General features: G+C 58.8%; 4 protein-coding genes across 14 annotated transcripts; 2 read left to right on the top strand and 2 right to left on the bottom strand.

Moving 5' to 3' along the window:
* Window positions 1-235: 235 nt before the first annotated feature.
* Window positions 236-11,110, bottom strand: E4F1 (E4F transcription factor 1). 7 transcript variants are annotated; one of them, XM_079945974.1, is made up of 14 exons: window positions 10,176-11,110; window positions 7,601-7,749; window positions 6,529-6,634; window positions 3,860-4,053; window positions 3,642-3,762; window positions 3,316-3,468; window positions 3,046-3,215; window positions 2,487-2,696; window positions 2,104-2,212; window positions 1,727-1,944; window positions 1,347-1,545; window positions 1,131-1,273; window positions 997-1,059; window positions 236-915 (listed from the first exon to the last, which is right to left on the bottom strand). In XM_079945974.1, exons 1-14 carry the CDS (start codon window positions 10,339-10,341, stop codon window positions 559-561), a joined length of 2,358 nt encoding a protein of 785 aa, XP_079802100.1. In that variant the 5' UTR covers window positions 10,342-11,110; the 3' UTR covers window positions 236-558. The 7 variants fall into 7 exon arrangements, with proteins under 7 accessions (XP_079802100.1, XP_079802104.1, XP_079802103.1 ...); XM_079945978.1 differs by having other exon boundaries at window positions 2,104-2,209; XM_079945977.1 differs by lacking the exon at window positions 10,176-11,110 and having other exon boundaries at window positions 7,601-7,889.
* Window positions 11,111-15,912: 4,802 nt separating this feature from the next.
* Window positions 15,913-19,486, top strand: PGP (phosphoglycolate phosphatase). 2 transcript variants are annotated; one of them, XM_079945980.1, is made up of 3 exons: window positions 15,913-16,585; window positions 16,685-16,815; window positions 17,894-19,486. In XM_079945980.1, exons 1-3 carry the CDS (start codon window positions 15,946-15,948, stop codon window positions 17,906-17,908), a joined length of 786 nt encoding a protein of 261 aa, XP_079802106.1. In that variant the 5' UTR covers window positions 15,913-15,945; the 3' UTR covers window positions 17,909-19,486. The 2 variants fall into 2 exon arrangements, with proteins under 2 accessions (XP_079802106.1, XP_079802105.1); XM_079945979.1 differs by having other exon boundaries at window positions 16,685-19,486.
* Window positions 19,487-19,619: 133 nt separating this feature from the next.
* Window positions 19,620-21,248, top strand: BRICD5 (BRICHOS domain containing 5). The gene is made up of 7 exons (XM_079945804.1): window positions 19,620-19,656; window positions 19,780-19,839; window positions 19,983-20,132; window positions 20,342-20,497; window positions 20,574-20,675; window positions 20,890-21,043; window positions 21,148-21,248. The coding sequence occupies exons 2-7, from the start codon at window positions 19,789-19,791 to the stop codon at window positions 21,240-21,242; spliced, it is 708 nt and encodes a 235-aa protein (XP_079801930.1). The 5' UTR covers window positions 19,620-19,656; window positions 19,780-19,788; the 3' UTR covers window positions 21,243-21,248.
* Window positions 21,249-21,265: 17 nt separating this feature from the next.
* Window positions 21,266-25,257, bottom strand: MLST8 (MTOR associated protein, LST8 homolog). 4 transcript variants are annotated; one of them, XM_079945802.1, is made up of 9 exons: window positions 25,229-25,254; window positions 24,505-24,677; window positions 24,328-24,379; window positions 24,081-24,243; window positions 23,559-23,634; window positions 23,324-23,476; window positions 22,276-22,400; window positions 21,944-22,107; window positions 21,266-21,850 (listed from the first exon to the last, which is right to left on the bottom strand). In XM_079945802.1, exons 2-9 carry the CDS (start codon window positions 24,631-24,633, stop codon window positions 21,732-21,734), a joined length of 981 nt encoding a protein of 326 aa, XP_079801928.1. In that variant the 5' UTR covers window positions 24,634-24,677; window positions 25,229-25,254; the 3' UTR covers window positions 21,266-21,731. The 4 variants fall into 4 exon arrangements, with proteins under 4 accessions (XP_079801928.1, XP_079801927.1, XP_079801926.1 ...); XM_079945801.1 differs by having other exon boundaries at window positions 24,505-24,754; window positions 25,229-25,249; XM_079945803.1 differs by having other exon boundaries at window positions 21,269-21,850; window positions 24,505-24,578; window positions 25,229-25,257.
* Between the last annotated feature and the right edge of the window lie 2,220 nt (window positions 25,258-27,477).

Genomic DNA, 27,477 nt, shown 5'->3' with positions numbered 1-27,477 from the left:
AGGAAAGACCGGCCCCATTTGTGGCCCAGCATCTCCTGCTGCTTCTCCACGTGCTGTCACCTCAAGGTAAAAAGCCGAGACTCCTAGGTCTCCCAGTCTCATTCCCCGGCCCCAGGGAGGCCCCAGGGTTGGAGGCTAGGAAGCAGCATCCCCTCCCACCCACCTCTATGGGCCTCAGGAAGCTGGGGTCACAGCTCCAGCTGGGCAAGGCAGCAGCAGGAGGCTGCCTGTCCACATACCAATGACACCCACACACTGCCAAGGTGCCGCCAGCCCTGTTGGGATCCCTGGGCGGGCAGGGGCTGCCACAGAGGAACCTGCCAGGGCAGTGGCACCAGCCCCTGAGGCTGCCACTGCCGCAACATCACAAGCGGCGGGTTTTCATCTTTTATTGTAAAGCAACCAAAAACTCTGTGTATTTACACTTCCACATCTCCTCTGAACGCCTGAGTTCTATGCCCATCTTCTCTGTACTCGGCCAGGCAGGCAAGGGCAGGGCACTCGGGGTCCTCACCCCCTGCCCCAGCCCAGCCCCCCGGGACCCTGCAGGCGCCCGTGTTAGACGATGACTGTCTGCACCTCAAGCTGGCCCTCCGGCGAGGCGATGACCAGCTCTCCCGCATGCTCCAGGATCTCAATGTCCTCTGATGAAACCATGGTCACAGTGGCTTGCTCGGCGCCATTTGTACCCGAGCGGGCTGTGAGCACAGTGCCCTCGCTGATGGCCGAGGCCAGCGTCATGGCCACCTGCTCCGTCAGGCTCTCGGGGGTGGCGATAGTGATGGTGTCAGCAGCAGCTGCCTCTGTGCCCAGCCCTGCCTCCTGGTCCATGGTCACATTCTGCACGATGATCTGGTGCCCGGCGCTGGCCTGGTGCACGATCTGCTGCACTACCTTCATGATGTGACTGTCCACCTGTGGGTGGCTCAAGGCTCAGCCCATGAGTCTGGTGAGGGTGCCAGGCCACCCCACCCCGCCCATCCCCCAGCCCCTCACCTCTGTCTGGGTGCCCTCGATGATCTCCGTGGCTTCGCTGGTCTCTGCATCATCCGCAGTGGCCTGGACGGAGGATCAGAAGTCAGCCTTGCCCGCCCCAGGCCCCATCCGAACTCTGGTGGCCCCATACCCACCTCGATGATGTACTCCTGGGTGTCGGCTACCACGGATGAGAACTCGACCAACACGGTGTGCGGGTCGTCGGCGAGGACGGCGGCGGCTGCTGCAGGGCTCTCCTCGGACACCAGCAACTCCTCTACCTCCAGCAGGCAGCCCCCTGTGGCAGGGAGCTCGGTCAGGGCTGGACGGCCGCGGCCCCCCACCCCGTCCCTGCCACCTCCCGGCCCTACCTTTGGTGCGCAGGTGCCGGTTGAGTGTGCCATGCTCGGCAAAGCCGCGGCCACACTTGTAGCACTTGAAGGGCTTCTCGCCCGTGTGGTGCCGCACGTGCCGCACCAGCGAGCCCTTCTCCCGGAAGCCTCGGCTGCAGAACGGGCACACGTGCGGCTTCTCCTCCAGGTGTGTCCGGAAGTGCACCTGCTGGGCATTCTGTGGAGACCCACCATCAGGGCCAGCCTGGCCTTGGCTCTCCCAGCCCCCTCTGAGGGCCCCGGTTAGGACTGAGCAGGCTGTCAGGTGAGGGGTGAGGAGGGAGGTCTGGGGGCACGGAACAAGGGACAAATCTGGCTTAGGGAGCAGGGAGCCCACAGATGGGGGATCAGGGGCCCACCTTGGTCTTGTAGCACTTGCCACACTCGGGACAGGGGTAGGGCCTCTCATCTGAATGGACACGCCGGTGGCCACGGACGTGGGCGATGGTCTTGTAGAGCTTCCCGCAGTCCCCACAGCGGAAACGGCGCTCGTGCACGTGCACCTCCTGGTGCTTCTTGAGCAGGTAGGCCTTGGGGAAGGCCTTGCCACACTGCGGGCATGTGAATGGCCTCGGCCCTGGGGCCACACTCCGTGTCAGGCCGGGACCACCACCCGAGGGCGCCACCCTAGCCACCTGCCCACAGGCAACCCTGACCATCCACGGCACACCCGAGAGCCCCTCCTGGCTACCCACGGCCGTCCACTGCCCAGTACCCCCACCATCCTGCCACCCACCTGCGTGGCCTCTTTTGTGGGCCTCCAGGGTGGCCGCCGTTGGGAAGGTCTCACTGCACTGAGGGCACGGGTGGGTCCTGGGCACAGCTGAGGCCTCACTGGCCACCTGCTGGGGGACCACAGCACACCTCTAGTACCCATTGCGGGCTGGGCCCAAGCAGCACCGTGGAGGCCAGACCGAGGCACCCTGACCCTGGGAGGCTCCATAATGGGCCCAAGGAAGGCGATAAACAGATCAGGGGACAAAGTCACTGCAGACAGTGATGCAACTTTCCACCTCAGGGAGCACAGCAAGGAGGCTGGTGGCGGCCAGGATAGCATGGTGACTTTGTACCCAAGGTCCAGCCCCCCAGAAGGGGCACGCCGGCAGCGCAGGCACCTACTGTCTCCACCTGTTCCACCTCCAGCAGCGGCAGTTCTGGGGGACCATCTCCCAGGGGCTGGGGACTGGACACAGTGGGAGGGGCTGGCTCCAGGGCTCCCTCCTCCCCAGGGACCCGCTCAAGGACAATGCCGGAGTTCTGCATGGCCTGGTGCAGCAGGTTCTCACGGCTGCCCTCGCTGGAACAGGGAAGCTCCTCAGGGCCGGGGGGCTGCAGGGGAGGCAAAGGGAGGCTGGCCAGGCAGCCCGGCACGCAGCACCCACCCGCCACCACCGCACAGGGCAGCCCCAGGGGCCCCCGTGCATACCTGGCATCTTCACTCAGGAATGCCCCTGGGAGCCCCACAGCCCACTCCACCTGCCTTCCCCTGCCCCACCTCATCCCCAGCTCACTCTCCGTTGCCCCTCCCTGCCATGACCTGGGTCTCCCATTTCCCCACCCAGCAACCAGACTGAGCAGCAGGAAGGCAGGCCCATGTCAGTCCTGTTCCCAATGGAGCCAGTGTCCAGAACAGAGCCTGGTGCTGAGCAGACAAAGGCCTCCCCTGACCTATCCCCACCTCTGGGGTGAGGGCTTTCATGCCCAGGGGAAGCTCTTGCATCTGGACGTGGACTTCGTGGATGACAGTGCCCTTGGCATCTGTCACCAGGTGAATCACAGGCGAAGTTTCCATGGGCCCACCTGTCATTGCCGATGATGTAACAGTCCCCACGGTGGAGGCACCAGGCCCTTTAAGGCAGAACCAAGAGAATCCATGAAGAAACACCCAACCAGGGTGGCACTCAGAGAGCAGGCAGGGCCGGGGCAGGGAGCCCCTGACCACACTGACCTGTGGGAGTGTCCTCTTTGCCAACAACCACATCTTTGCTCATGCTGAAGCGGATTTTTTCTGTGCACGGGGTGAGAGACTTGAGGTGCCGGGTCAGCGCACCCGACTCGCGGAAGCTCTTTCCACACTTGGCACACTTATAGGGACGCTCATCTGCAGAGAGAATGGCGTCAGCCTCGGGCGGGACGCTGACTTGGTTCTGAGGGGAAGGCAGGCCTGGAGTACCACCAGGAGGAAGGGGCCACGAAGCCTAGGAGCCGGGGCACCCCCAGGGCCAGCGGCAGCGTGCTGTGCAGCTCCCGGCCCCAGGCCCGAGGCCGGCTCACCTGTGTGCCGCCGGTGGTGCCGGATGAGTGAGCCTTTGGTGCGAAAGGAGGCCCCACACAGTTTGCACTCGTGGTCCTTTCGGCTACTGTGGGTGACCATGTGGGCCTTAAGGATGCTGCCCTGTGGGGGAGGGGCGGCGAGGCTCAGGCACCTCCCTGGGCAGGAGCGGGAAGGCCTGGCTCCCACAGCCAGTGCGCCCGCGGCCCCAGGGCCTCACCGTCTTGAAGGTCTTGTGGCACAGCATGCACACGTAGCGGCCGTCCTTGTTCACCAGCAGCTTGACCTGGGCCTGCTCACCCTCCCCAGAGAGCCCAGGCCCCTGACAGTTGGGGCTGCCCTGGGCCTCTGCCATCCCGCTGTCCCCCGGCTCCGCCTCAGAGGCCACGATGACCTCTTTGATGTGTCCACCACCTGAGGAGAGGCAGATGAGCCTGAGCCTTGGGATGCCATGGGCCCTGCTGCTTCCTCGGATCCCAGCCCGAGGACACTGCTGTGGCACAGTGGAGTTGTCTTGACCAACCCCCAGCCCCAGCACATGGCGCCTGCTCAGCCTGAAAGGGTGGGAGGTACTGTGCTCTGACTCCATGGAGCTGCCTAGAGGAGGTCCAGGCCTCCAGAATGTGTTCAGCAGGGAAACCCACCATGAGCACGGATGCCCCCTCCCCTCAGCCAAGAGGCACGCACGACTAGATGTGCACAGGGGTCCCGCCGTGTCCAAGGGCAGCAGAGTTCCGGCACAGAGGCAGTGGACAGGCCAACTCGCCACCATCGGCCTCCTCGCTGCTCTGGCTCCGGCTAACGTGAGGAGGAAATGCCTCTGGGGATCACCCACTAGCATCGGTTTCAAGACAGGCAGGCAAGAGACCCAGCCTGGGAGAGGGAGCGCTCGACACGCCTAGGACAGTCTGAGGAAGGAAGGCTGTGCTTTTGCAGCTCTCATGGGGGTTGAAGAAATCTGACACTGTGCAAAGCTAAGCTGTAAACACACTTCACAATTTCTGCTCATGAAAACAACACGTGGCAATCGGTTGTGAAGCCGCTTCTTAGAAACCATCTCAATCAGGCTGGCATCGTGTTTTGACAAGCCATTTTCCCAAAACAGAACAGAAGTGCCGTGACTCAAACAATTAAGGGCACCTCTCCCTCCTGCCCTAGCTGACATGCTTGAAGCTTTATTTTTCCTCCCCCTCAGGAGTGAATTTCCAAAAGAACAGGGATTTCTGCCAGGCTAGGACTTGAGTTTGAGTGTGGCACAGCAGACAGAGGGATCAGAGAAGGGGGGAACGTGGCTGCCCCGAGTCCAGAGACAGAATGCATATTTGTTTCCAGGGAAGAGGCAGGAGAGCCTGCAGTGGGTATCCAGCCCCCTGTGCAGTCCCTGGGAACTGCACCCCCCAGCCCAGCAAGGACTGAGAACCCCCAGCCCTGTGATGCCAGCAGCTGGTGGTTTAGGACTCTGGCCTGGGCTCCAGATCGCTGAGCAGCTGACACCAAAGGGACATTTGGGGTACCCAGGATGCCTGCAAAGGGGAAATTCCCAAAGGGGAAACTCCCAAGGGTGCAAGAGAGGCTGCGGGTGCCCAGAGAGGAGCCCCTGGAGCACAAGGAGCTGCCCAGCCGCGGGCTTGGGCCAGCTGGAGGCTGGATGGTAGGCAGGGCCTGGCTAGCCAGGGGGCCAGAGCCTGGAGATGCTGCCTGAACCCAGGGAACCTGTTTTCCCATATGACACCACCACCCAAGAAGCCAAACTCCACACCAGGGCTGGGCATGGCCCCACCTCCCACGTCAGCCGTCTTATCCCAGAGGAGCAACAGGCAACCGTCCTCGTCCACAGGAATGTCGGGGGAAAGACAGTGTGGAGACAGGGACAGGTCCTGTAGCTTCCCTGGGATGGGACCTTGGCAGAACAGCCTGCTCTGAGGTTCCCCTCCCCCAGGTCGCCTCCCCACCTCTTCCTACTCCAGCTGGTCCCAAGGGCTTCCCAAGGCCAAGTTCTACCTGTTGCCCAAACCTGTTTCCTGTCCAGTCACCTACTCACGTCCCTGCCAAGGCCCCTGCCCATTCCCTTCCCAACCTCCCGTGCCATCAGGCCCAGTCCAGCCTCCCTGCACTGCCACACTCACACCCAGCCCCCGGCTCCCTCGGGCTGCCCTTTGAATGTCCCAGCTGCACGCTCACCTGCCTCCTATTAAGCAGCACGTGACCCAATCCAGACCGCTCAACACCCCAACACTCCCTGCCCTACTGCACTTTAAAAAAGCCATCAAAGAGCCTGACTTGGCGTTGTATGCTCTTAAAGGCCATGTGAGAATCAGGATAGGAATCGCCACCCCCACGCCGGAGGGAGTGAGCACTGGGGAGGTGAAGGCCAAGGTCGGGCAGCAGGTCAGGGCAGAGCTGGAGCAGCAGGTGCACCCCACGCACACCCCAGCCTGACCCTCCAGAGCCAACTGTGGGGTGGGAAGTAGGAACCAGGGTTGGGGTTGGAGGGTGGCAAAAAAGTAGGGAAGATTCCAAAAGAACCAGGGCAGAGACAGTCCGGGGCAGCAGCAGGAGAGAGCAGCCAGCTGATGATTTATGCACAAAGTGAAGACTCCCCGAGGCCCAGGTGTCCCCCAGGGCTGCCCAGGTTCTGGGCTTCCGCTTTCTGGGCAGGGCAGGGCCTGGTGGCCAATGCCTGCTCTTGCTGCAGGCCCTGCCCTGGGGAAGGTGCACACAAGGTCTCAGCCCCTCCTCAGCCAGGCTTTGCTCTCGGGACAGCAGAGGGGCACAGGCAGCAGAGGTCCCCAGCTTCCAGCCTTGACCGTGGATGACTAACAGGTCAGCAATGCCTCAGCACTGAGAAAGCCACACGTGAACAGCCATGGTGGGGCCAAACCAGCTTACCGACAATGTCAGGAGTGTGGCTGATGTCTGCCGTGAGAGTGGCTGCCTCCACCACGATGTGGGCCACGGTGATGGGCTCCTCTGAGCCTGCTGCTGCTGGCTCCACCTGCCATTGGGTGACAGGGGACAGAGGAGACTCGTCTCCAGGGCTCCAGAGCTCAGGTTTATGTCCATGCAGGATGGCTGGGGTGGGGCCTCTCATCTCCCCCAACGGACCACTGCTCTGAGCCTGACTCCCAGCCTGAACCCTCCACCCCAGGCCCAGGGGTCGGCCCCATCACTCTAATGCCTCCAGCCACCAAGGGCCCCATGGGGAGCCCTGAGCACCCTCAGGGAGGACTCCAGGATGAAGTGACTAGAAGCTCCAGCTTGAGGCTCAGCTGGCTCTGCAGAGATGAAGGTGAGCACCTCCATCTACAGCCCAGCCAGGTGATCGGGGCAAAGGCCCCCCAGGGATGTGGGGCCGGGGGCCTTCTGGAGGAGAGGACACCTCTGGGAGGGGCAGGAAAAGAGCACAGAGTCAGAGTGAGACAATTCTGGGCCCACTCCTCTGGGCCATTCCCGGGGTGACCAGAGGCACCTGACTTCTCTTCGAGTCTCCTTTCCCACTTCCATAGGATGAGGATGACAAGAGCGCCCACAGGGGTGCCATGGGCCTCAGTAGACTGTGCGTATACAGCCCGAGTACACACCGAGTGCAACAAAGTTGGCCATTTTTATGACAGAGTTGTGGGATCCCCAGGAACCATATGTACAGGACAGGAGACAAAAGGACAAAAGCCACCATGATATCCCTAAGCCAGGGCAGGCCCTCAGGCTTCAAAAAAGGAGGGACCCCAGGCCCCAACTGTGCAGGCTTCAACCAGAGGCTGCTGAGAGGGCCCGCATCCCAGGCCATCCGGGAAAGCCCAGAGCACCGCCGGGAGTCACCCACCCACAGCCGGATGCCTGCCCTCTGCCCACCCCGGTGGCACAGGTCCGTCTCGACATGCCTCCACCTCCTCATCCTGCTGTCCGCCGAGGGGCAGGGTGGAGGGCACGCACGTGTGCAATGGCAGTAGGGGGATGCTACCTCCTGACCCAGCAGCGCAGTAGCATTGGTGGCAGGCAGGGCCTCCTGGGGCACCCGCTGGCAGACCTTCTGGAGCTTGTGCTGAACAAAGTCCTCCAAGGCGGTGAACTCCGCCTGGCAGCGGCCACATCGGTGCACGTCATCCTCATCTGCAACGAGCCTGCGGTCAGTGGGGCTTGGGAGGGATTCCAGCCCCAGGCAGATGCACCCAAGGGTGGCATCAGAACCAGAGACGCCTTCCCCAGCCCTCCCAAAGGGGCTGAGAACACTCTTGGGAGCCCAGGTTGCCAGGCCTTCTCCGGGGGTCTACAGCAGTGCCCACCCTAGGAAGAGCAGCATCCAGCAGGGGATAACCCTGACCATGCACTTAGGCTGTAGGGATCCAAAACGCCTACTTCACAGATAAGGGGAGAGAGGCCCAGGGAGCAGCTGGGAGGCAGAGGGATTCAGCCAAGCTGGTTTGGGGACAGTGGAGGACCAGGGTTTAAGACTGGTTGGGGTTTGCATGTGCCCTTGGGCACCTCAGTGACCAGGTCTGGGTCTGTTTCTTCATCTGTAAAATGGGCTGACTCAGTGTGTGTGTACAGGCTCTAGCTGAGAGGCCAGTCCTCAGCAAACATGGGAGAGGTAGGGCACCCTCAACCCATGACCACTCTTTTCTCACTCTGACTTCTGCTTCACTGGTTCCAAACAGGCGGCACCTCCGTACTCTGGTGAAGACGCGCAGGGTGGGACTTCCCAGAGGGGTTCCACACCCCAGGGCCATGGGCCACCGCACCTGAGCCCCTCACCATCTGGGCTGACCAGCCAGTGCCTGCCCCAGGTCCTGCAGGAGAGACTTCCGGCTCAATGAGTCCCCTACTATGTGCTGGGCATCTTACTGGGGCCAGCAGCAAATCCGGCCAGCACCCTGAGGAAACAGAAGTGACTACTCCCTCTCTAGAAAAACAACTTGAGATTCAAGGCCACCCAGCTGGTGCGTGTTGGGGCCAGAACCTGAACTTGAGGATCTACCCCAGACACCCTGCTGTTTACCCCAAGGGATAGGGGGATGCTCCTTCTGCTTTCATAAACGTCTGCCAGTTCCCACCACCTCACTGCAGTCCCACATCAAGGTCAAACCCAGGCCTGGAGGACAGAAGGAGCCCAGTTGATGTCTACTGGATTAATGAGCAAAGGGCCAAACCACAGCCAAGACTCACAGAAGGCCACCTGACAGAGGACGGTCCCCTCCAGATGGTTCACAGTCACAAGCCAAGCACTGAGGTGACTGTACCCTCCTAACCCTCCCACCCCACTCCCCAAGTCTGACTCAGCACCAGCGTGTTGCCATTGAAGGAATCCCCACCACAGAAGGGGACACACCCGGCCCCTGTAACACTGAGTGAGATAAGGCCCTGGGTAAGCCCAGCAGGGCACAGCAACCTCCAAAGAGACCCCTCTGCGGGTAGCACTGCCCCCCATGCCAAGCTACCTACCCAAGCTGGAATAAGGAGCAAGAAATGATGTACTGAGAATTACAAATCTTGTGGGGACAAAGACCACCACCCCGATATCACCACCAACCCCCTCCTGCCTGGCCCAGTCTAAAGCTTCCTGGGACAAGCTCAGAGGGTAGAGACCAGAATTCTGTCTCCAAAAGCTATCAGTGCCCCTGTGTGTCCCCAGAACTGTTCTCAGAGATTCACATACATCCTCTATTTTGATTCTCACCACCATCCTATGAGGCAGCAGAACCCAGAAGTTAAGGGAGTGGCTTGAGGAGTCACACAATCCTGGTATCCAACAAGTCCTTGGTACTTACTAGCTGGGTGACCTGGTCACTTTCACATCTTTGAACCTCAATTTTCCTCATCCACAAAATGGGAATAATAATAGTAATAATAATAATGGCATCTAGGGCTGGCTTGAGAATGAAAAATGCTGATGCATGGAAAGTACTCGATACATTATCCTCAACAGTAGCATCCCTATTCTGTAAGGGGTAATGGAGGCTCAGAGAGGTATGTGGTTACCTGCCCAGGATCAAACAGCTAGAAAGTGGCAGGTCTGGGACAGAGCTGGCTGCAGCTTTCCAGCACTGGGCTCTGCTGCCTCCCCCCGGGTGCTGGAAAGACCCGAGGCCCCGCCCTCCCGGAGCCTCCAGTCACACCCCGGCCAGGGCCCCAGTGGCCCATCAGGTGAAGTGGGAGGGGGCGCGGAGGAGGGCAGGGCCCTGTCGAGACTGGGAGGCAGAGGGGGGCCGGGCCGCTGGCCTGAGGGCGGGGCAGGCAGTGGAGGCGATCGCCGAGGTCTACACTGACAGCCCCGGTGGCTTGGACACAGGTGAGTATCCGCGGGTGGGCACTGGAGCCCACGGGGGTGATGGGCGCCCCTCCAGGGTTAGGCCTGAGGATCTGAGGAAACCAGGGGGCTCGTGGAAGGCTATGAGGGGTGCCGTGGGGACCTGTGAGGTCTGCAAGGAACCGGGCCTGGGAGGGTCTGTCGCGCCATCAGCTCAGGCCCTCGGGGCCTCCACCAGCCAAGCTGAGCCGTCCCCACCCTGGCCGCTCCCGGCCCCGTCCGGCCCTGTTACCTTCCTCGCTAAAGGGCGCCGGGAGGCCAAGGAAGCCACCGGGGGCCAAGGCCGCCGCCGCCGCCGCCGCCGCCGCAACCCCGCCCTCGCCCGCTTCCTGCCCGGCTTCGGCCCGGGCTTCTGCCGTATGCGCGGCTGTTACCCGCACTGCCATCGCGCCCTCCATGTCGCAACGCGCCGCAGGAAGATGGCGGATTTACGACCGTGTCGTCATAACAACGGGCCGCGCCAAGGCTAGCGAGAAGACGGGAGGAGGGCGATGGGGCGGAGCCAGGATGGGTTTGATTGGCAGGAGGCGGGGCGGAGTCCGAAGGGTGTGGCCTGGAACCGCAGAGGCGGGGCCAAGCTCAGGGAGAGAAGAGACGGGGCGGGACTACTGGGAGTGGTGTAGTTACGGTGGAGAGGACTGACAGGAGGAGGATCGGGGCCTGGGAGGGCCCGCTGGGCGTGGCTGGGGCTGGGTTCCGGCAGCTCCTTCAAGGCTCTAGCGAACTGGCGGCGCCAACTGACCGGCCCTGAGCCGGTGCTGCCGCCGCAGGTGCCCAGCCGCGATCCGAGCTCGAGTGGGCGGCTGCCGAGACGCCGCCCCAGCTCGGACCAGTAGAGTGGTGCTCGCTGCCCGCCCCCGACCCCCTCGGGTGGCAGAACCTCCCTTGATGGTTGACCCAGCCACAGGGGAAAACCCGAGTTGGGGATGGCTCACGGGTAGCTTCACTAACCCTTTCATTCTTTATTTATTTTTTATTTTATTTATTTTTTATTTTTATTTTTGGCTGCGTTGGGTCTTCGTTGCTGTGTGCGGGCTTTCTCTGGTTGCGGTGGGCAGGGGCTGCTCTTCATTGCGGTGCGCGGGCTTCTCACTGCAGTGGCTTCTCTTGTTGTGGAGCGCGGGCTCTAGGCGTGCCGGCTTCAGTAGTTGTGGCACACGAGCTCTAGATAGCAGGTAAGTACACATAAAAATTACCATTAGTGACAGTACATTCACAATGTTGTGCAACTATCACCAACATGTAGTTAGAGAACGTTGTCATCATTCCAAAAGGAAACCTGTACGCATTAGCAGTCACTCCCCATTCTCCCCTCCCCCCAGCCCCTAGCAAACCACTTTCTTTCTCTGTGGATTTGCTTTTTTTGGACATTTCATATAAACAGAATTACACGCGTGGTCTTTTTCATCTGGTTTTTTTCACTTTAGTATGATGTTTTTGAGGTTTATCCAGGTTGTAGCATGCAGCAGTACTTCATTCCTTTTTGTGGCTGAATAATATTCCATTATATGAATAGACTGATTTTCATTTTTCACGTCTGGGTTGTTTCCACCTAATCTACAATTGTAAATAGTGCTGCTATGAACATGTGCATACAGATTCTTTTTATTCTTTTTAAGGTAGCATTAGTTCTTTGAAGCTAAGTGCGTTCTAGGATTTTCTCATTTAAGATACCAATCATCCCCATCTTGAAGAAGAAACTGAGGCACAGAACTGATGGAACACTTGCCCAAGGGCAGACCAAAGATCTAACCCAGGTCTGTCCAGAGTCATGGGCTAGAAACCCACAGGTCGTGCTCTCCCAGCTTGGTTATTCTCTGTGGCTCAGCCCAGTGCTAGATTCCAAAGACTCAGGTGAATCAGACCCAGTTCCCTCCAGGAAGGCCAATCTCCGGGAAAGACCAAGCACGGACACAAGGGCCCAGACAGAGAGTGGGCAGCTCTGCCCTGGGAAGGACACCAGCAGAGATTGTCTGCATGCTGGGGCTGCCCAGCTAAGGAACTGAGGACCCTTAGCCTGTCAGGAGCTGGGATGTGTGAGGCACAGATTGGATCACCAGAAGTCAGGCTGGGGTAAAAATGGGGCTGCTTTCTGCAGGGGGCTTGCTCACCATTGCAGGCATTTAAACAGAGAGTGACAGTGTTTCAGAAGGATCCTCCTGACTGTGGTGCAGGAAAAGAAGATCTAGGATGGACAGTCTCTGAGAGGGACAAACAGGCGGAGGAGCAGGTGGGTACTTATGGAGCAGGAGGGATCTAGGGGGCACCTGGGAAGAGAGGACCAGGAGGACACCTCACTTGAGGATGTGTGGGGGAGTGATGGGAAAGCCAGCATCAGAGAGGAAGAGGAAGACCACTAGAGGAATGGAGTGGGGGTGGATTTCAAAGACAGAGCACAGCCTGGCTGTGGATGGACATGAGGAGGAGCTGGCCCCGGGGAGACAGACAACCTGCCCTGCTCCATGCTCCAGAGCCTGTAGGACAGAGTTGTCAGGGACGGGCCAGGGCTCCTGCCTGGTTATTCCCTGGGGGTCAGAAAAGGGAATCCTGACCCAGTGAGCTCTAGGCCCCACCTCAGCTGAAGCCCAGGCAGACCAGCGGCAACAGGAGTGGGCCTGAGGTCACTGGAAGGCGGAGTGGCCAGGGGCAGGCCTTCTCCCTTCCCCAAAGTCCTCCTTCCTCCAGATGGCCTCCTTTCCCACCCTGCCCTCGGCGTGGGCTCCACCTGCACACTGTGTGTTTGATAGTCAATAATGGCTTCTCTGTGGTCAGAGCCTGACAGGAACTCCATTATCCTTTATGATGGCTACTCAATCTCCCTTCCTTGGATGTACTTAAATCTATTCAACCAATCCCATGTTGAAGATTATTTAGGTTGCTTCCAATTTTTTTTTTTGCCACTTCAGTCCTTTTTCCTTTCTTTTTTTTTTTAAGGGTTTGTTGTTGTTGTTTTGTTTTGTTTTGGCTGCGCCGTGCGGCTTGCGGGATCTTGGTTCCCCAACCAGGGATCGAACCCACACCTTCGGCAGTGAAACCTCGGAGTCCTAACCACTGGACTGCCAGGGAATTCCCTTCAGTCCTTTTTCAATGACACCCTTTTTTGCTTAGCTCATTGGAAGTGATAACATCTGTGAAAACATTTTCAGTGGCTATTGGTATTTTCTAATACAATTCAAATCCATGCAATGCTATGAAGATTAGTGTCCTTGTACCACCTAAGTCCACGCCCCACTCCACCTGTGGTCCAGCTTCCTCACTTGGTAGGACCCTGGTGCCGTCCATTCGCAGGTATATAATGAGCACCTACTGTGTGTCAGGGACACAAAGCGATTGATCATGCTGTGCTCCTCTCCCATCCAGATGCATGGCACCTTGTCCAAGGACAGTCCTCCCCAATAAAGGGCACCGTCCTTTCCAACCTCCTTCAGGACCTTGTCCACAGCCATCCCCTCTCTTGATACTGGCCGTTCCATCTCTCCCACTATGCCAGCTCAGACTCTACAACCTACAGGGGATGTTAAACCAAACAGAGCTCAGCTTTGGGGTCAGCTGAGTTTAATCCCAACTCTGCATTGTTCAGCTGGTGACTCTCTGTGGCTCAGTTTCCTCATCTGTAAATGGGGACACTAATTGTCTCTGCCTCTCAGGGTTGTCCTGTGATTCTGACAAGGTAATGCAGGTAAGAAGCAGCACTCAGTGCCTAGATGCTTACTGAGTGCCCAGTAAACCAAGGCAACCGGGCAAGTACTGCACCAGGCAGCCTACGGCTGAACAGAGCAGTGTTTTCTCATTCTGGCCAGTGAACCACCTACACTGAATGTTTCCGGGTGTTAAAGCAGGATTTGTGATCTTCTGTCAAATCCAGTTCTTCCCAGTGTCAGTCGGCTCCACCAACAAAACTGAGTGGGAAGACACAGGGAGGAAGGTGCTGCTCCCCTCCTGGCTAGTGGGTGCGCCAGGCAGGAACACTGCATATCCTGCCCTCGTGGGCCATGGCCCCTGCCCTCCAGGTGTTCCCAGGCCAGCCAAGACCAAAGAACAGGCTGAAGGTAAACAATCAGGGCCTTAAGGGTACTGAGGTTACTGGCTTTACCTCATGGGTTTGGGGGTGAGGGGTGTCCAGAGTAGACATTATGGAGATTTGGGGCCCAAGAGAGGAGCAGGGATTTGACACGCTAGGAGTTGGAGGCCTGGATCGCCTGTCACAGGGTAAGCGCTCAGGAAGCTGGGGCCTGCTATTCTGTCACGTGGCCCTAGTGAAAGTAATAAGGAGAAACATACACCTACTCTATGAACTGGGAATTCCACTCCTAGGTATATACCCAAGAGAAATGAGGGCCCACATCCACAAATGAGTGTGTAGGAACAAGAACCTTCATAGGGACATTATTTACAATAGCTCCAAACTGGAAGCGACCCAAATGTCCATCACCTGGAGAAAAATCAGGGGAGTATATTCTTACAATGACCCATGTGGCAATTAAAAAAAAAAAAACAGAAGAATGGATTTCACAGATATTATGTTGATCCAAAAGAAGCAAGACTCAGAGGAGTACACAGGGTAAGCTCCTGTAAGACGGTCTAGAACAGGCAAAGGAGGCTATGACTCACTCTATGGTGACAGAAGTCAGAAAAGCAGTTCGGGGAGGGGTACCGCTATGGACTGGATTGTGACTTGAGGGAACTTTCTGGAGTGATGGAAATATTCTATACCTTGATCTAGGGTATGTTTTTATATACATATATAAATTTATTTATTGTTGGCTGCGTTGGGTCTTGGTTACTGCGTGGGGGCTTTCTCTAGTTGTGTCGAGCAGGGGCTACTCTTCATTGCGGTGCGTGGGCTTCTCATTGCGGTGGCTTCTCTTGTTGCAGAGCACAGGCTCTAGGCACGCAGGCTCCAGTAGCTGTGGCACACAGGCTGTAGAGCGCAGGCTCAGTAGTTGTGGCGCACGGGCTTAGTTGCTCTGCGGCATGTGGGATCTTCCCGGACTAGGGCTCGAACCCGTGTCCCCTGCATTGGCAGGTGGATTCTTAACCGCTGAGCCACAAGGGAAGTCCTGGGCTATGTTTACACATGCATAACAGGGATGTAAAAATTCCATCAAGCTGCACACTTAAAATTTATGCAATTTACTGTATGTTACGCCTCCATAAAAGTTAATACCTAATAATGATGATAATAGCGACCAATTGTTGAGTGCTTGTTCTAGGCACTACTGCCCTTCTCTTAGACCCTAAAGCCACTGTCTTGTAATTACTCGTCCACATGACCACCAAGGCACAAGGAAAGCGTTTTTGCGAACGACTGGAAATGAGAACGTGACGCTTGTTGGGAAGGAGCCTGCGGCTGGCTCTCAGGAATGGCCGTAGTCGGCCCACGCGCAGACACTGTCCGGACTGTGTCCACGGCGGAGGGCACAGCCCAGCCCCGCCCTGGCAAAGGTGCGGACGTGACTCCGGCCTAAAAGGGGACCGCGGCCCCGCCTTCTGCCGCGGTGCTACGGTGAGCCCCGCCGGCAAGATCGGAGACAAGCCAGCCAATCAGCAGCCGGCTCGGCCGGTTTGGGGGGGGGGTCACTGGATTAAGGGCCTCCGTCACCTAAGCTGACCAAGAGCCTCCAATGGGCGAGCTGCCCCGCGGCAGCCAATGAACGGCAGGCTTACGTCCTGCGCCGACTCTCCAGCTCCTCCGCTGAATTTCCGCAGTGAGCGTCCCACGCAGAATGCCGGTTGGCTCCCTGCCAGCCAGTCACCGGGGCGCCTAGGGCCTGGCAGCCAATGGCTGCCTGCCTGCCCGCGCCGGACCGTGAAGGTTGGCGCTGCGCTCCTGCAGCCCGCGGGAGGCGGGGGCGGATTGGCGCAGGCGGTGTCCAATGGGCGGCAAGTGCGAGGCGCGTGGCCAATGAGTGAGCCGGGGGCGGGGCGGGGGCGGTGGCGGGCGGCTGCGAGGAAGAGCTGGCGGTCGGTGGCGGCGGCGGCGGCGGCGGCGGCGGCGGGCCATGGCGGAGGTGGAGGCCGGCGGCGACGAGGGCCGCTGCGTGCGGCTGAATGCCAAGCGGGCCCAGGAGCTGCTGGCCGACGTGGACACGGTGCTGTTCGACTGCGACGGCGTGCTGTGGCGCGGTGAGACGGCGGTCTCCGGCGCGCCCGAGACCCTGACGGCGCTGCGGGCCCGCGGCAAGCGCCTCGGCTTCATCACCAACAACAGCAGCAAGACCCGCGAGGCCTACGCCGAGAAGCTGCGGCGCCTGGGCTTCGGCGGCCCGACGGGGCCCGGCGCCGGCAGCGAGGTCTTCGGCACGGCCTACTGTACCGCGCTCTACCTGCGCCAGCGCCTGACCGGTCTACCGACCCCCAAGGCCTACGTGCTGGGCAGCGTGGCCCTGGCCACCGAGCTGGAGGCCGTGGGCGTCTCCTGCGTGGGCGTGGGGCCCGAGCCGCTGCAGGGCGACGGCCCCAGCGCCTGGCTGGATGAGCCCCTGGAGCCTGATGTGCGCGCCGTCGTGGTGGGCTTCGACCCACACTTCAGCTACATGAAGCTCACGAAGGCTGTGCGCTACCTGCAGCAGCCCGGCTGCCTGCTCGTGGGCACCAACATGGACAACCGGCTCCCACTCGAGAACGGCCGCTTCATCGCGGGTCCGTGCGCCCCGGGGGAGGGAGGCTGGAGGGCGAGCGACGGGTCCCTCCCGGCCTCTGACCCCCGGCACTCTCCTCCTTTCCTTCTCCGCCCCGCAGGTACCGGCTGTCTGGTCCGAGCCGTGGAGATGGCCGCGCAGCGCCAAGCCGACGTCATAGGGAAGCCCAGCCGCTTCATCTTCGACTGCGTGTCCCAGGAATATGGCATCAACCCGGAGCGCACCATCATGGTGGGTGATCGCCTGGACACAGACATCCTCCTGGGCGTCACTTGTGGTCTGAAGACCATCCTGACCCTCACTGGGGTCTCCACTCTGCGGGATGTGAAGAGTAATCAGGAAAGTGACTGCCTGTCTAAGAAGAAAATGGTCCCTGACTTCTATGTTGACAGCATAGCCGACCTTTTGCCTGCCCTTCAAGGTTAAAGATTTAGTGTCTTTAATCTCCAAAATAAAAAAAAATTGAAAATCACCCAAATTAATAGGTGGGGCTTAAGCATCACTCAGCTAGGTGGCTTCAAGTTTGCTTACTTGGAGTTAAGCAAAGGTACTAGTTGTTAACCTTGTAAGTAAATGTTTGGGGGGTTGGATTTTTACAAATGCTTATATTTTAAGATGCACTTTTAAGCTTGGAGGGCATTGTGGGGGTCCTGGGCCTTAGGTGCCAATTGGTCTTGCAGTTGGGTTCAGCATATGTCTAGGATTCAGGTAACCTTGGGGCCTGCTAATGGGACTGAGGTGGGTCTAGGGGTGTCATGTATTTTATTGAAAATTTCAGGGATCTTGGGGAGGAGGGGCTGATTATTTTGACTGTTGTGAGAAACCCAGGGCCCCGTCTGTGTGGTCATCAGCAGAGGAGCCTACTGCTGCCTCAGCCCCTCACCTGCAGGTTGGGAGTGGAGGAAAGGGCTGGTCTCAGGTGGTGTCTCCCTGTCCATGGGGTGTGGGTGCTGCCCTCACCACCACCCCACACTTCCTTAAAAACCACTCTGATGTCACAATTGAGTGTATGTTCCGTTTTAGATACCCAGGGCTGCAACTCCTCATGCACGATTGTGCAGTTCTGTAAACTCAGCCTGGCTAAACCTCATCTTTTCCAAATGTGCATATAAACCCAGGTGACTTGGACTGAGCATATTGTTTGCTGAGCGCCAGGAGGGTATGAATGCCTTCGTTGAACTCTGGGCTGCCGTGCAGGGAGCTCAGAGCAGCATTGGTACCAAAAGTTTTTTTAACTTTTGAACAACTTTGTCAGGTGGTGGAATTGAACCGTAAGCGTGTCGATTAATAGCTGTGCTCTGTCTTGTAGGGAAAATCCCACTGAAGAAGTCTCCGTGCCCCGCAGCCAGCAGTATGGCCAAAGGCATGTGCTGGCTAAGGAATGCTTGTCACCCAAGGCTCCCTCTGGGTAGAGGAGGAAAGAGGTGTCCCTCAAAACAAGAAGTCGTTTTACAGAGCATCCAGTCTTTTCCTGTCTTGGTTGGGATGGGTGTCATATGTCAATGGTCCATGAGGCCACCTATTTTGACCCTGGAGTCCCTTGTCAGTTGCCATCTGGAGGACTGGAAGGGTCCACTGGCTAGCCAAGGGTTTTTGGCAGGGGGCCGTGCTTTTTCTGCCTGTTCCCTAAGTTGCTGACCGTTGAGAATAGGCCTGATAAGCAGACTCTCTGGCCGCACTTGTAGGGTAGGGCCTGGGAAGCTGTTCCTTTTGGCCGACTCCTTCCTGGCGCCTCGCCCTGCACCCAGTGGCATCTGCCCAGATCTTGTGACTTTTCTCCTAGCCCCAGGGTCACAGTGCTCCTTCATTAACTCTCGTAAGAGTGCTCAGAGCAATAAAGGGTGTCCTGAGCCTCCAGCTCCCCCCAGGCCTGGGTGTCTGGGGTTCGGACTCTGCCGTGGGCAACACGAGGGCAGCGGGCGCCTGTGAGGTTGGTGGTGCTGACGTTGGCTCTGCGAGGTCGGCTCAAGGTGGGTCAGGATATTGAGCAGGCCTGTCAGGGCGTTGTCACCCACACCAGGAACACGCGGCAGGTGCAGCAGCCAGCAACACCTCCCTTTTCTGCTGGGCGGCGGCCCGGGAGCCCTGTGCATCATGTCTACACCCCATTGCACTGTGTGAACCCAAAGGTATATTAAACTCTCAAACCCCAGCTGACTCTGGTGTTCCTCGCTCTCGCCTAGACAGCAGCCTTCACACAGGGTGCAGCTGTCTCACCACAGCTGGGCAGTGGAAAGGGCAGCAGGGCCGGGTACATTCAGTACAAGGCCATTCTGGGATTCCAATTCCAGAGTTGGGACGCTGACCACAGCAACTCCACCCCATTTCAGGCCCACTGCAGGGAGTCAGGTTCTGAAGAATCAGGAAAAACAAGGGACAAAGAAAGTATGAAAGGGCCATGGGGTGAAGCCGGTTAAGGAATGCACTTCCTGAAAGCTGCCAGTGCTGAGGGCCAGTAACTGTTGGGATCCACAGCATCAAGCAGCTAGAAATGCGCGGCACCAGTCAGAGAAAGCCACGCTGGGCAGGGCAGGGGTCAGTGGACATGAGGCTGACCTAACCATCCTGGGGCGTGCAGGAGATTTCAGGAAGCTGTCCTCACCGCAGTGGAGCCTCCTGGAAGCCATCCTGGTCTCAGGCAGGCACCTACCTGGGGGGGTGCCCTGTGTTGGTGGGGGCTGGGAAGCAGCTGGGAGCAGCTGGGGTGCATGGGGAGGAAAGGGAAGTGGCACAGAGTCCCATGCCTGTCATTCATGAAACAGGCACTTGTTAATGGTCTGCTGCGTGCCAGGCCCTGTACCGAGTCCTGGGAGTGTAGAGGTAACCCGAGAGACTAGAAACAGGCTTCTTTAGGAAAAATTAAATCTGCCCCCAACTAGACTCCCTATATAAAGTCGGCCAGGCCTCAGCTGCTCTCTGTGCCAGCCGCTGGGTCCTGACTTCCACAGTGGCCACGCTCTCATGACCTCCCGTGACCATGTGTGCTCTGGTCTGCACAGGCCAGGTGTTGGGAGAGCCAGGCACAGTGACGAGCAGCCTCCCCAGGTGACCTGTCTCTGACCCGGATATCAGGTAGCTGGGCTGGGGAGGAGGCAGGGGGGTCAGGAGGGGAAGGGGCCAGGTCGATTGTTTGACTCATCGGAGGTGTCCTGAGGTTTCCCGGGCTGCAGCAGACAATCAGCACATTGTCACCAGGGCTGCATCATGGAGCAGGGGAGCTGCCGGGCCGAGAGACCCGGGTCTGGACCTGTCGGGGTGAGTGCCTCCCACCACTCGGTGCCCTCTCCTTGGACAAAGACCCAGGGCCTGTCCTGCAGGGGCAGGAGAAGCGTCCACCTCCCATACCTCCTCAGCCCCTTCCTTCCCTGAGCCAGCCTGTTGCCTGGTCTCTACTCCAGGCCCCACTGACTGCAATGTGCCTCCACGTGAAGACCAAGCCCTGCCACGGGGGCTGGAGAGCTCCTGGCCTCCTACTGCTGCTGCTGGCACTGGCCACCGCTGGGGCTGTGGCTGGAGGGCTTCTTGGCTTCGCTCACAGCCCTCTCAAGGTGAGGCCCCCTCAGGACCCGGGCAGGGCACAGACAGTGGGGAGGAGGAGGAGAGACCAGCATAGCCCACACTTCCAGTGGAGCCAGGGCTCGGAGCAGACAGCAGGAGGACCAGAGGGGTGGCGGGGTTAGAAGCCTCGCAGCAGGGCTGGGGGAGTGTTGGGGTCTGCTCCAGCCTGGCCAGCTGAGCTCCTGCTTCCCACTCTTAGCCACTGCTGCAGACGCTCCGTCTGACCCTCCCGAGCCCCAGGGTACCCTGGTCCAACCAAACCGAACAGGTGGACGTGGCCCAGAACGTGGCAACCATCAGGGTGACTCCAGCTCAGAGCAACGGCAGCTGGGCAGTGCTGTTCGACGGGCAGAGCGTGAGTGGCCTGGGGAGGGGGGTGGGGGCGGGGGTGGATGTTCAGGTGGCCCTGCCTCACCTGCCTGCCTTCCCAGGGTTGTGTCTGTTACCGCCCCTCAGAGCACCGGGCCTGCTTCCTCCGCCTGATGGAACCCCGAGACCGCGAGACCCTGCAGCTGCTGGTGAACACCTCTTGGGTAAGGAGCCTCCAGCCAGGGGCCAGACAAAGGGTCCTGTGTGTGGTCTGGGCCCGGGGCAGGATGGGGCTCCAGTTTCAGGGGAACAGAAGCTCTATCTTCCTTTGGTTGAGGCTGCTGACAAGAGCCAGGGCAGGGCTGGCACAATGCCAGCATGTCCAGGGACATGTGGGCCCAACCCAGCCAGGGGCAGTGCGAGTGTCCTTCTCTGCAGCCCCAAGGGACTCGCAGCCCCAGCCAGGACACCCACTATGCCCAGGAGCTGCTGGCAGTGCTTGGGAGCCGTGAGGTGGACCCTGCCCAGGTGGGGGCTTCTGTGCGGAACCTTTGTGCAAAGACCCCCATTTACTGGGCCCGACGAGCAGAGAGTGAGTTGGGGCAGGCTGTGCGGAGGGGCCTGGGCTCCCGCAGGACAGTCGGTGGCGGGGTGGGGAAGGAGTCCTTTAGGGATCATGGAGGCCCCTCCCCCCAGGGCCCCAGAGGCAGCGGCTGATCTACCTATGCATCGACATCTGCTTCCCAAGCAACATCTGCATGTCCGTCTGCTTTTATTACCTCCCGGACTAAGCCCTTGCAGCGCAGCCCCTCAGGCCAGCCAGCTGGCTGGCGCGATCACCAGTCCATGGAGGGTAGCCGCTGGCGGGGCTAATAAACAACTCCACCTGGCCATGACGGTGTCCTCTGTGGCCTCGGGACACGAAACAGTGGCAGGGAGGGGAAGGAGGAGGCACTGGCTTGGGGATGGGCACCAGCCTCGGATCCCCCTCAGCGGCTCTACGCCCTGTGGGTCCAGAATTTCTGAAGGGAATGCAAGCTGCCTAGGGTGGGCCTCCTGAGCCTCCTCACATCCATGTAAGCAGCCGGGGCTGAGAGAGTCCCAGGATGGACCAGCCTGGCCAGTCTAGTCTGGCCAGGGACCAGGGTAGGTCAGTCAGGTCCAGCGAGCCTAGGATGGTAGAGACCAGCCATGGGGTGTCACTCTGATCTGGGCAGCTGGACAGACACATCCAGCTGGTGCCGCCTGGACAGCTGCCTGCAATCCTGAGGGGACACAGGTTAGCCCAGCACACTGTCGTTGAAGGCCAAGCAGACAACAGCTTTCTGGTGGCCGCCGTACTCTCTCTTGATCTCTCCCGTCTCCACGCACCAGAGCCGGGCCAGGTTGTCAGAGGAAGCTGCAGGGAGGGAGAGCGTGGGTGGCGGCTCAGAGTGCAGCCCCAGGCCGGGCCAACGGGCGCGGGGAGGCACGGCAGGCAGGCGGGGCTCACCGGTGACTATGTACTGGGAGTCCCCCGAGAAGGCGCAGCCCCACATCCAGCCTCGGGATGACTCTCCAGGGTTGCTGCTCTTGATGCTCAGCTCCGTCATCAGGGAGAAGTTGGACGTCCTCCAAATCTTGCATGTCTGGTCGGCCGAGCAGGTGGCGAGGAGCCTGGGGGTGGGTGTGAGCGTGGCAGGGGTGTCATCAACGGCCACTCCCATCCTGTACCCCCTTGCCGTCCTCCAAGCAGGCCCAACGCATTAGGCCCTCAGCCCCAGGCACACTGCTTCCTCCCCGCAGCCATGCAAGGGCTCCCGGCCCCCCAGGCCCTGCACACACGTGGAGTCTGGGCTGAAGCGGCACTGCAGGGCGTAGCGGGTGTGTGCTGGGATCTTGGTCTTGGGGATGAGCTGTGTCACCTCGTCACCAATGCCCCCAGTCAGGTTCCAGACATAGCAGTTCCCCTGTGGTGTAGGAGGGAAGTCACGGGAGGCCCGGAGCCTCCGGTCTGACAGGTGGGGAAGGATGCCCTGGCAGCAAGACCTAGATCCAGGGGCTGCCATCCAACATTGTGGCTGTGCACAAGGATCTGGGGGCCAGGGGACATGTGACAGGCACATCTGGCCCTGCCTGCAAGGAGCACCTGGGTGACCTGGCCCCAACCAAGGGCCATCCATACCTGATGAGCTGAGGGCAGGAGGCCATGCCTGGCCTTCCTGAAGGATGCCGCTGGCCAACAAGAATGTGAAGAACAAGATGAGAGGAGAGCACCCAGATAGAGGGAACAGCAGGGCAAAGGCTTGGAAGTGGGCGGTCTGGGGATGTCGGGAACAACTGATTTGCTGAGACTGAATGGACGTTAAAGGAAGAAAATGAGGCTGGATAGGAGTCCAGGGGTCAAATCACAGTGTCCTGAGGCCCTGGTAAGGAGCCTAGGGCATCTTGCAGTTCACCCAGGGAAGGATGCAGTCAGGCTGGTACTGCTGAAGGATGCTCTGGCAGTCGAGGGAAAATGGGTTAGGGGCAGGGGGAGGTCACAGAGGAAGGAAGGAGGTCAGAGAGGCTGCAATCACTGTCGGGAGAGACGAGGGAAACTTGGATCAGGAGGAGACAGGGAGGAGAAAGAAACGGACAACTGGAAAGACTCTGGAGATGGAGGTGACTGGACTGCTGGGTGGGCTATGGCAGGTAGCGAGAGGCAGCATCAGGAGTGACACCCAGGTTTCTGGCTTTGGTGGCTGGGTCAGAGCTGAAGCCCAGGACGGGGAAGCAGGACTGTGGGGGGAGGGTAGGGGCCAGAGGGACATCTGGGGAATAAGCCCACCTTCAGGGAATAAGGGAGGTAAGGGGCTGGGAGCTGAGCTGCACACCCGTCCCTGGGACTCACAGTGCTATTGACCGCGGCCATGTAGCTAGCATCCGGGTCGATGTGGGCCGATGTGATAGAGACCTCAGGCTCCGGGATCAGCTGCTCGTTGTGGTCAGTTTTCAAGTCCCAGATGTGGATGGCGCCGCTCTGGTCACCCACAATGAGTTCTGCCTGAGGTGCAGGGGATGTGAGGTGGGGCAGGACCCCTGCCCTCCAAAGCCCCAGGGTGCCCAGCCCTGTGCTTCCCCCTCACCTGGTTGGGGTGCAGGCACACACAGTTAATGGGCGCATTCACCTGGAAGATCCGCTGACACTGCAGGTTCCGGGACCTTCGAGGTGGGGGACACACTCTGTCTATAGTGGATGCCATTGGTACTCCACCGAAAGGCCCTTTCCCTGGCTACTTATCTTGTCTCTCTACGATGGGAGCTATCCCATAGGAAATACTTGGGCGGTTTGGCCCTCCCCAGGGGCAGCTTGAAGCCAATAACTGACTCAGAGGGGCATAAAGGGTGGCCCCTTGCCTCAAGGCGGGGCTCATTGTTTGATGCAGTTCATTCCAGAGCTGCCTATTGGATCAGGCTGAGGCTCTGCTTGTCTCTGTGGGTCTTCATCCCTGCCCTATCTTTCCTCACTTGGCCCTCAGTAAGTCACCTGCACAGAAAACCCCGTCTCAGCCTCTGCTTGGAGGGGACCTGACCTAAGACAGTCTCCCAGCCTGGCCCTCACCCCCACACACCCAGGCAGCAGACCCCTCCTGCCCAGTACCCCACACCTGAGGTCCCAGATCCGGGCAGTGCAGTCCTCCCCACCAGTGTACATCCAGCGGCCGTCCTCGTGGAAGCCCACAGACGCGATGTTCTTGTTGACCCCATCATAGCTGATGATGGGGTTGGGGTTATTGGAGTTGAGATCATACATGCGAATGTGCTGGTAACCTAGGGGCACAGGCCAAACTGAAGTGTGGCTGCGCCTAGATGGACCTGTGAGAAATCAGGGGTTGGGGTCGAGAGTACAGGTACCTGCAGCAGCAATCATGCTGCGGTCAGGTGTGATCTCCAGCGCGTTCACCTGCTAGGTCTGTTAAGGAAGATGACAAACAGAGCCCATCCTTCCCACCGGAGGCCTTTGCCCAGACTGTTATCCCTACCAGGCATCCTGCCCAGCACCACCTGCCCCAATTCCACAGTGGAGGATACGGAGTCCTGGTGCTGCACCGTTCGCGTACAGATCCCGCTGTGGGCCTGCCAGAACCGCACCGTGTGGTCATAGCCTGCAGTGGCCAAGATGACGGGGTCACTGCCCACCGTACCTGGAGACGTGTTCATGGTGTGGCTGCTTGAAAGACTCGGATCTACACAGGGCCCTAGTTCTGACCGGCAGGAGTCAGAGATCAGAGCATCCGGAGAAGAGAGAGGAGTGCAGTGTTTAGGGAATACTCTCTATGTCCTAAACAGATTACAACAGATTACTCGGTGCTAAAAAATAAAATCATCCCCATTTTAGATGTGGGGAAACTGAGGCTCAGAGAGGTTCAGGGATACGCGTGACACCCGGCGAAGGACAGCGCCGAGCTCCAAGGCGCATGCTCCGTTCCCCGTCCCAAGAACCCTGCCGGAATGCCACCCTACCCGCGGCCGGCAGGGGACAGTCACGTCCGGGGCGCCACTCCGCCGCAGGGCCGGGCCGCGCATGCGCAGCGAAGGGGGCAGGCCGGAGGGAAAAGCCTGAATGCTACGGCTGCGCATGCGTAGCAGGCCGGTGGCTGGACCTGATGGGCGGGGGCGCTTTCTGGCTGGACCCTCGAGCTTCCCGGTGCTCCGTCGACCACCCTGACTCCGTCCCGCTGAGCCAGCTTCCCCCGGGCGCGCTCTCCCGGCCACTGAAAGCCGCTTTCCAGCCCTCGCCCCGCGGCCTCCGTACCTTACTTGCTGCTCTGCGTTCCGCCGTGGTCCAGGACGCCTAGCGGAGCCGGAGCAAGTCGATAGAGGCCGAGGCTGAGCGTAGAGTTATCGATGGGCCATTAGGGCGACACCAAGGGGCGTAAGGGGAGCAGGCACGGGGACGAGACTAGAGTTCTGGGGCAGGGCCTCCTCAATACGGGCCTCTGCGGTATCGGGCGGCGCCGGTGGACGAAGCAGCGACCCCAGCCTTCTCCCCACTCGGGCACCTCACCCTTCTGAGACCCATTCTCCAGGCCGGGTTGCACCATCGACTCCCTCCCATCCATCCCCTGATTCCCACGCGGGGCTAGGATTCCTAGGTAAATTACAGGACATCCAGTTGCATTTGAATTCAGATAAACAACATGTTTTGTTTTGCTAAGTATAAGTATATCCCAAATGTTTCATGGGATATACTTATACTAAAAAGTTCTTCGTCGCCTAGGTGAAATTCAAGTGTAGCTAGTTGTCCTGTGGTTTTATTTGCTAGATCAGGCAACCCTACTCTGGTCCCTTTCAGGACTGTCCAGCCAGGGTCTGACCCTCGGGTCCCCTCACTAATCCCAGTGACCCCTCAAAAACTGGGGTCCCTCTTGCTGCTTTTTCCATCCAGCCTTCCCACACTCTACACACGTGGCCTCATCCTCGAAAGAGTCCTTGAGACAGGCTCTCCCATGGTTTCTTCCCACCATGCTTAAAAATGCAGCTCCACCCCCCCTTCCTTCCTCAGGCCCCTTGATCAAGGCCATGTCCCCTGCCTATCCACCCAGGCCCTGGGTCCCGGGAACCTTCTTTCCTGTACCTTCCCCACCTCCCCTCTTTCCTTCCCCTCAGCATTTCAACACCATAAAACAACTTAAAACTCTTTCCAGCCTGCTCTCTTTCAAAGATCTGTTCTCACTTCTCACTCACTGCTTGACCCTGTCATGTCTTTTACTCCCAGCTCTCCAGTGAAAATTTCACGAGGTCCCTGGCCATCTCACATTGCCAGACCCAGTGGATACTTTTCCTTCTGCATCTCGCCACATCTGTCTGCACAGTGGCTGACAGCACTGCTCCTAGAAAACTCCCGTGACCGCCACCCAGCTTCTTGCCCTGCACTCAGTCTCTTACTCTGCCTTCCCCTAAAGGCTGGTGGCCTCCAGAGTTCCTGTCTCCACACTATCCCTGGGGGCTCTTGCCCACTCTTCAGGGCTTTCAGTACCATCCCTGGTCCGGGGCCTTTCCACCCTGTCTCCAGCTCACATCCGGCTCCCTGTTTGACATTTTCCATTGAAGGCCCCATGGACACCACTTTCCACGGCCAAGACAGTTCATGATCAACCTGCCCCCAAAGGCTTCCCCTTCTGTGGGCAGTGCCCACCCATGTATGACAGTGAGGCAAGATGGGCCACCACTCCCTCTCCTGGAACAGCCTCCCCACACCCACTCCTGCCCCCTCCAGGCTGTCCTTCACATTACAGAGTGGTCTTCTAAAAACCTAAGTCTGACCCCTGTTAGAAGCCTGCAGGGGTCCCCCGTTACCCTCCAGACTCCTGGGCCCAGCCCCTGCCAACCCTGCGGCTTCTCCTTCTCTCCACTACACAAGCCATGAGTGAACAACAGTCTCAGAATTCACTACACCCTCTCTTTGAATGTTTGCCCACACCTAGAATGCTTCACCTCTACCTCTTCAACTGCTGAACTGTTTTTTTCAGGACTTTTCATAGCATTTTGAGAGCTTATTCTGTGTGGGGGGCTATACTGGGTGTTTTGTTTTAATTGAGGTGAAATTCACATTACATGAAAGTAACCATTTTTAACTGAACAATTCAGTGGCACTTAGTACCTTCACAGTTGTGCAAACACCACTTCTATCTAGTTTCAGAACATTTCCATCATCCCCAAAGAACCCCATCTCCCCCACCGCCAGTTAAGCACTCACTCACCATCCCCCCACCCCACCTCCCCTCAGCCCCTGGCAACCAGTAATCTGCTTTCTGTCTCTATGGATTTACCTCTTCTGGACATTTCATATAAATGAAATCCTACAACAGACCTTTTGTGTCTGGCTTTTTTCACTGGGCATAACATTTTCAAGGTTCATCCAGGTTGTAGCCTGTGTCAGTACTTCATTCCTTTTTATGGCTGAATAATATTCCATTGTGTGGATGGACCCCATTTTATTTATCCATTCATCTGTTCATTGATGGAAACTTGAGTTGTTTCCACTTCTTAGCTATTACAAAT

The sequence above is a fragment of the Stenella coeruleoalba genome, assembly GCF_951394435.1.
Source record: "Stenella coeruleoalba genome assembly, chromosome: 15".
NCBI lineage: Eukaryota > Metazoa > Chordata > Mammalia > Artiodactyla > Delphinidae > Stenella > Stenella coeruleoalba.
The sequence above is the reverse complement of the archived record's forward strand: the minus strand, read 5'-3'. Positions and strand labels throughout refer to the sequence as shown.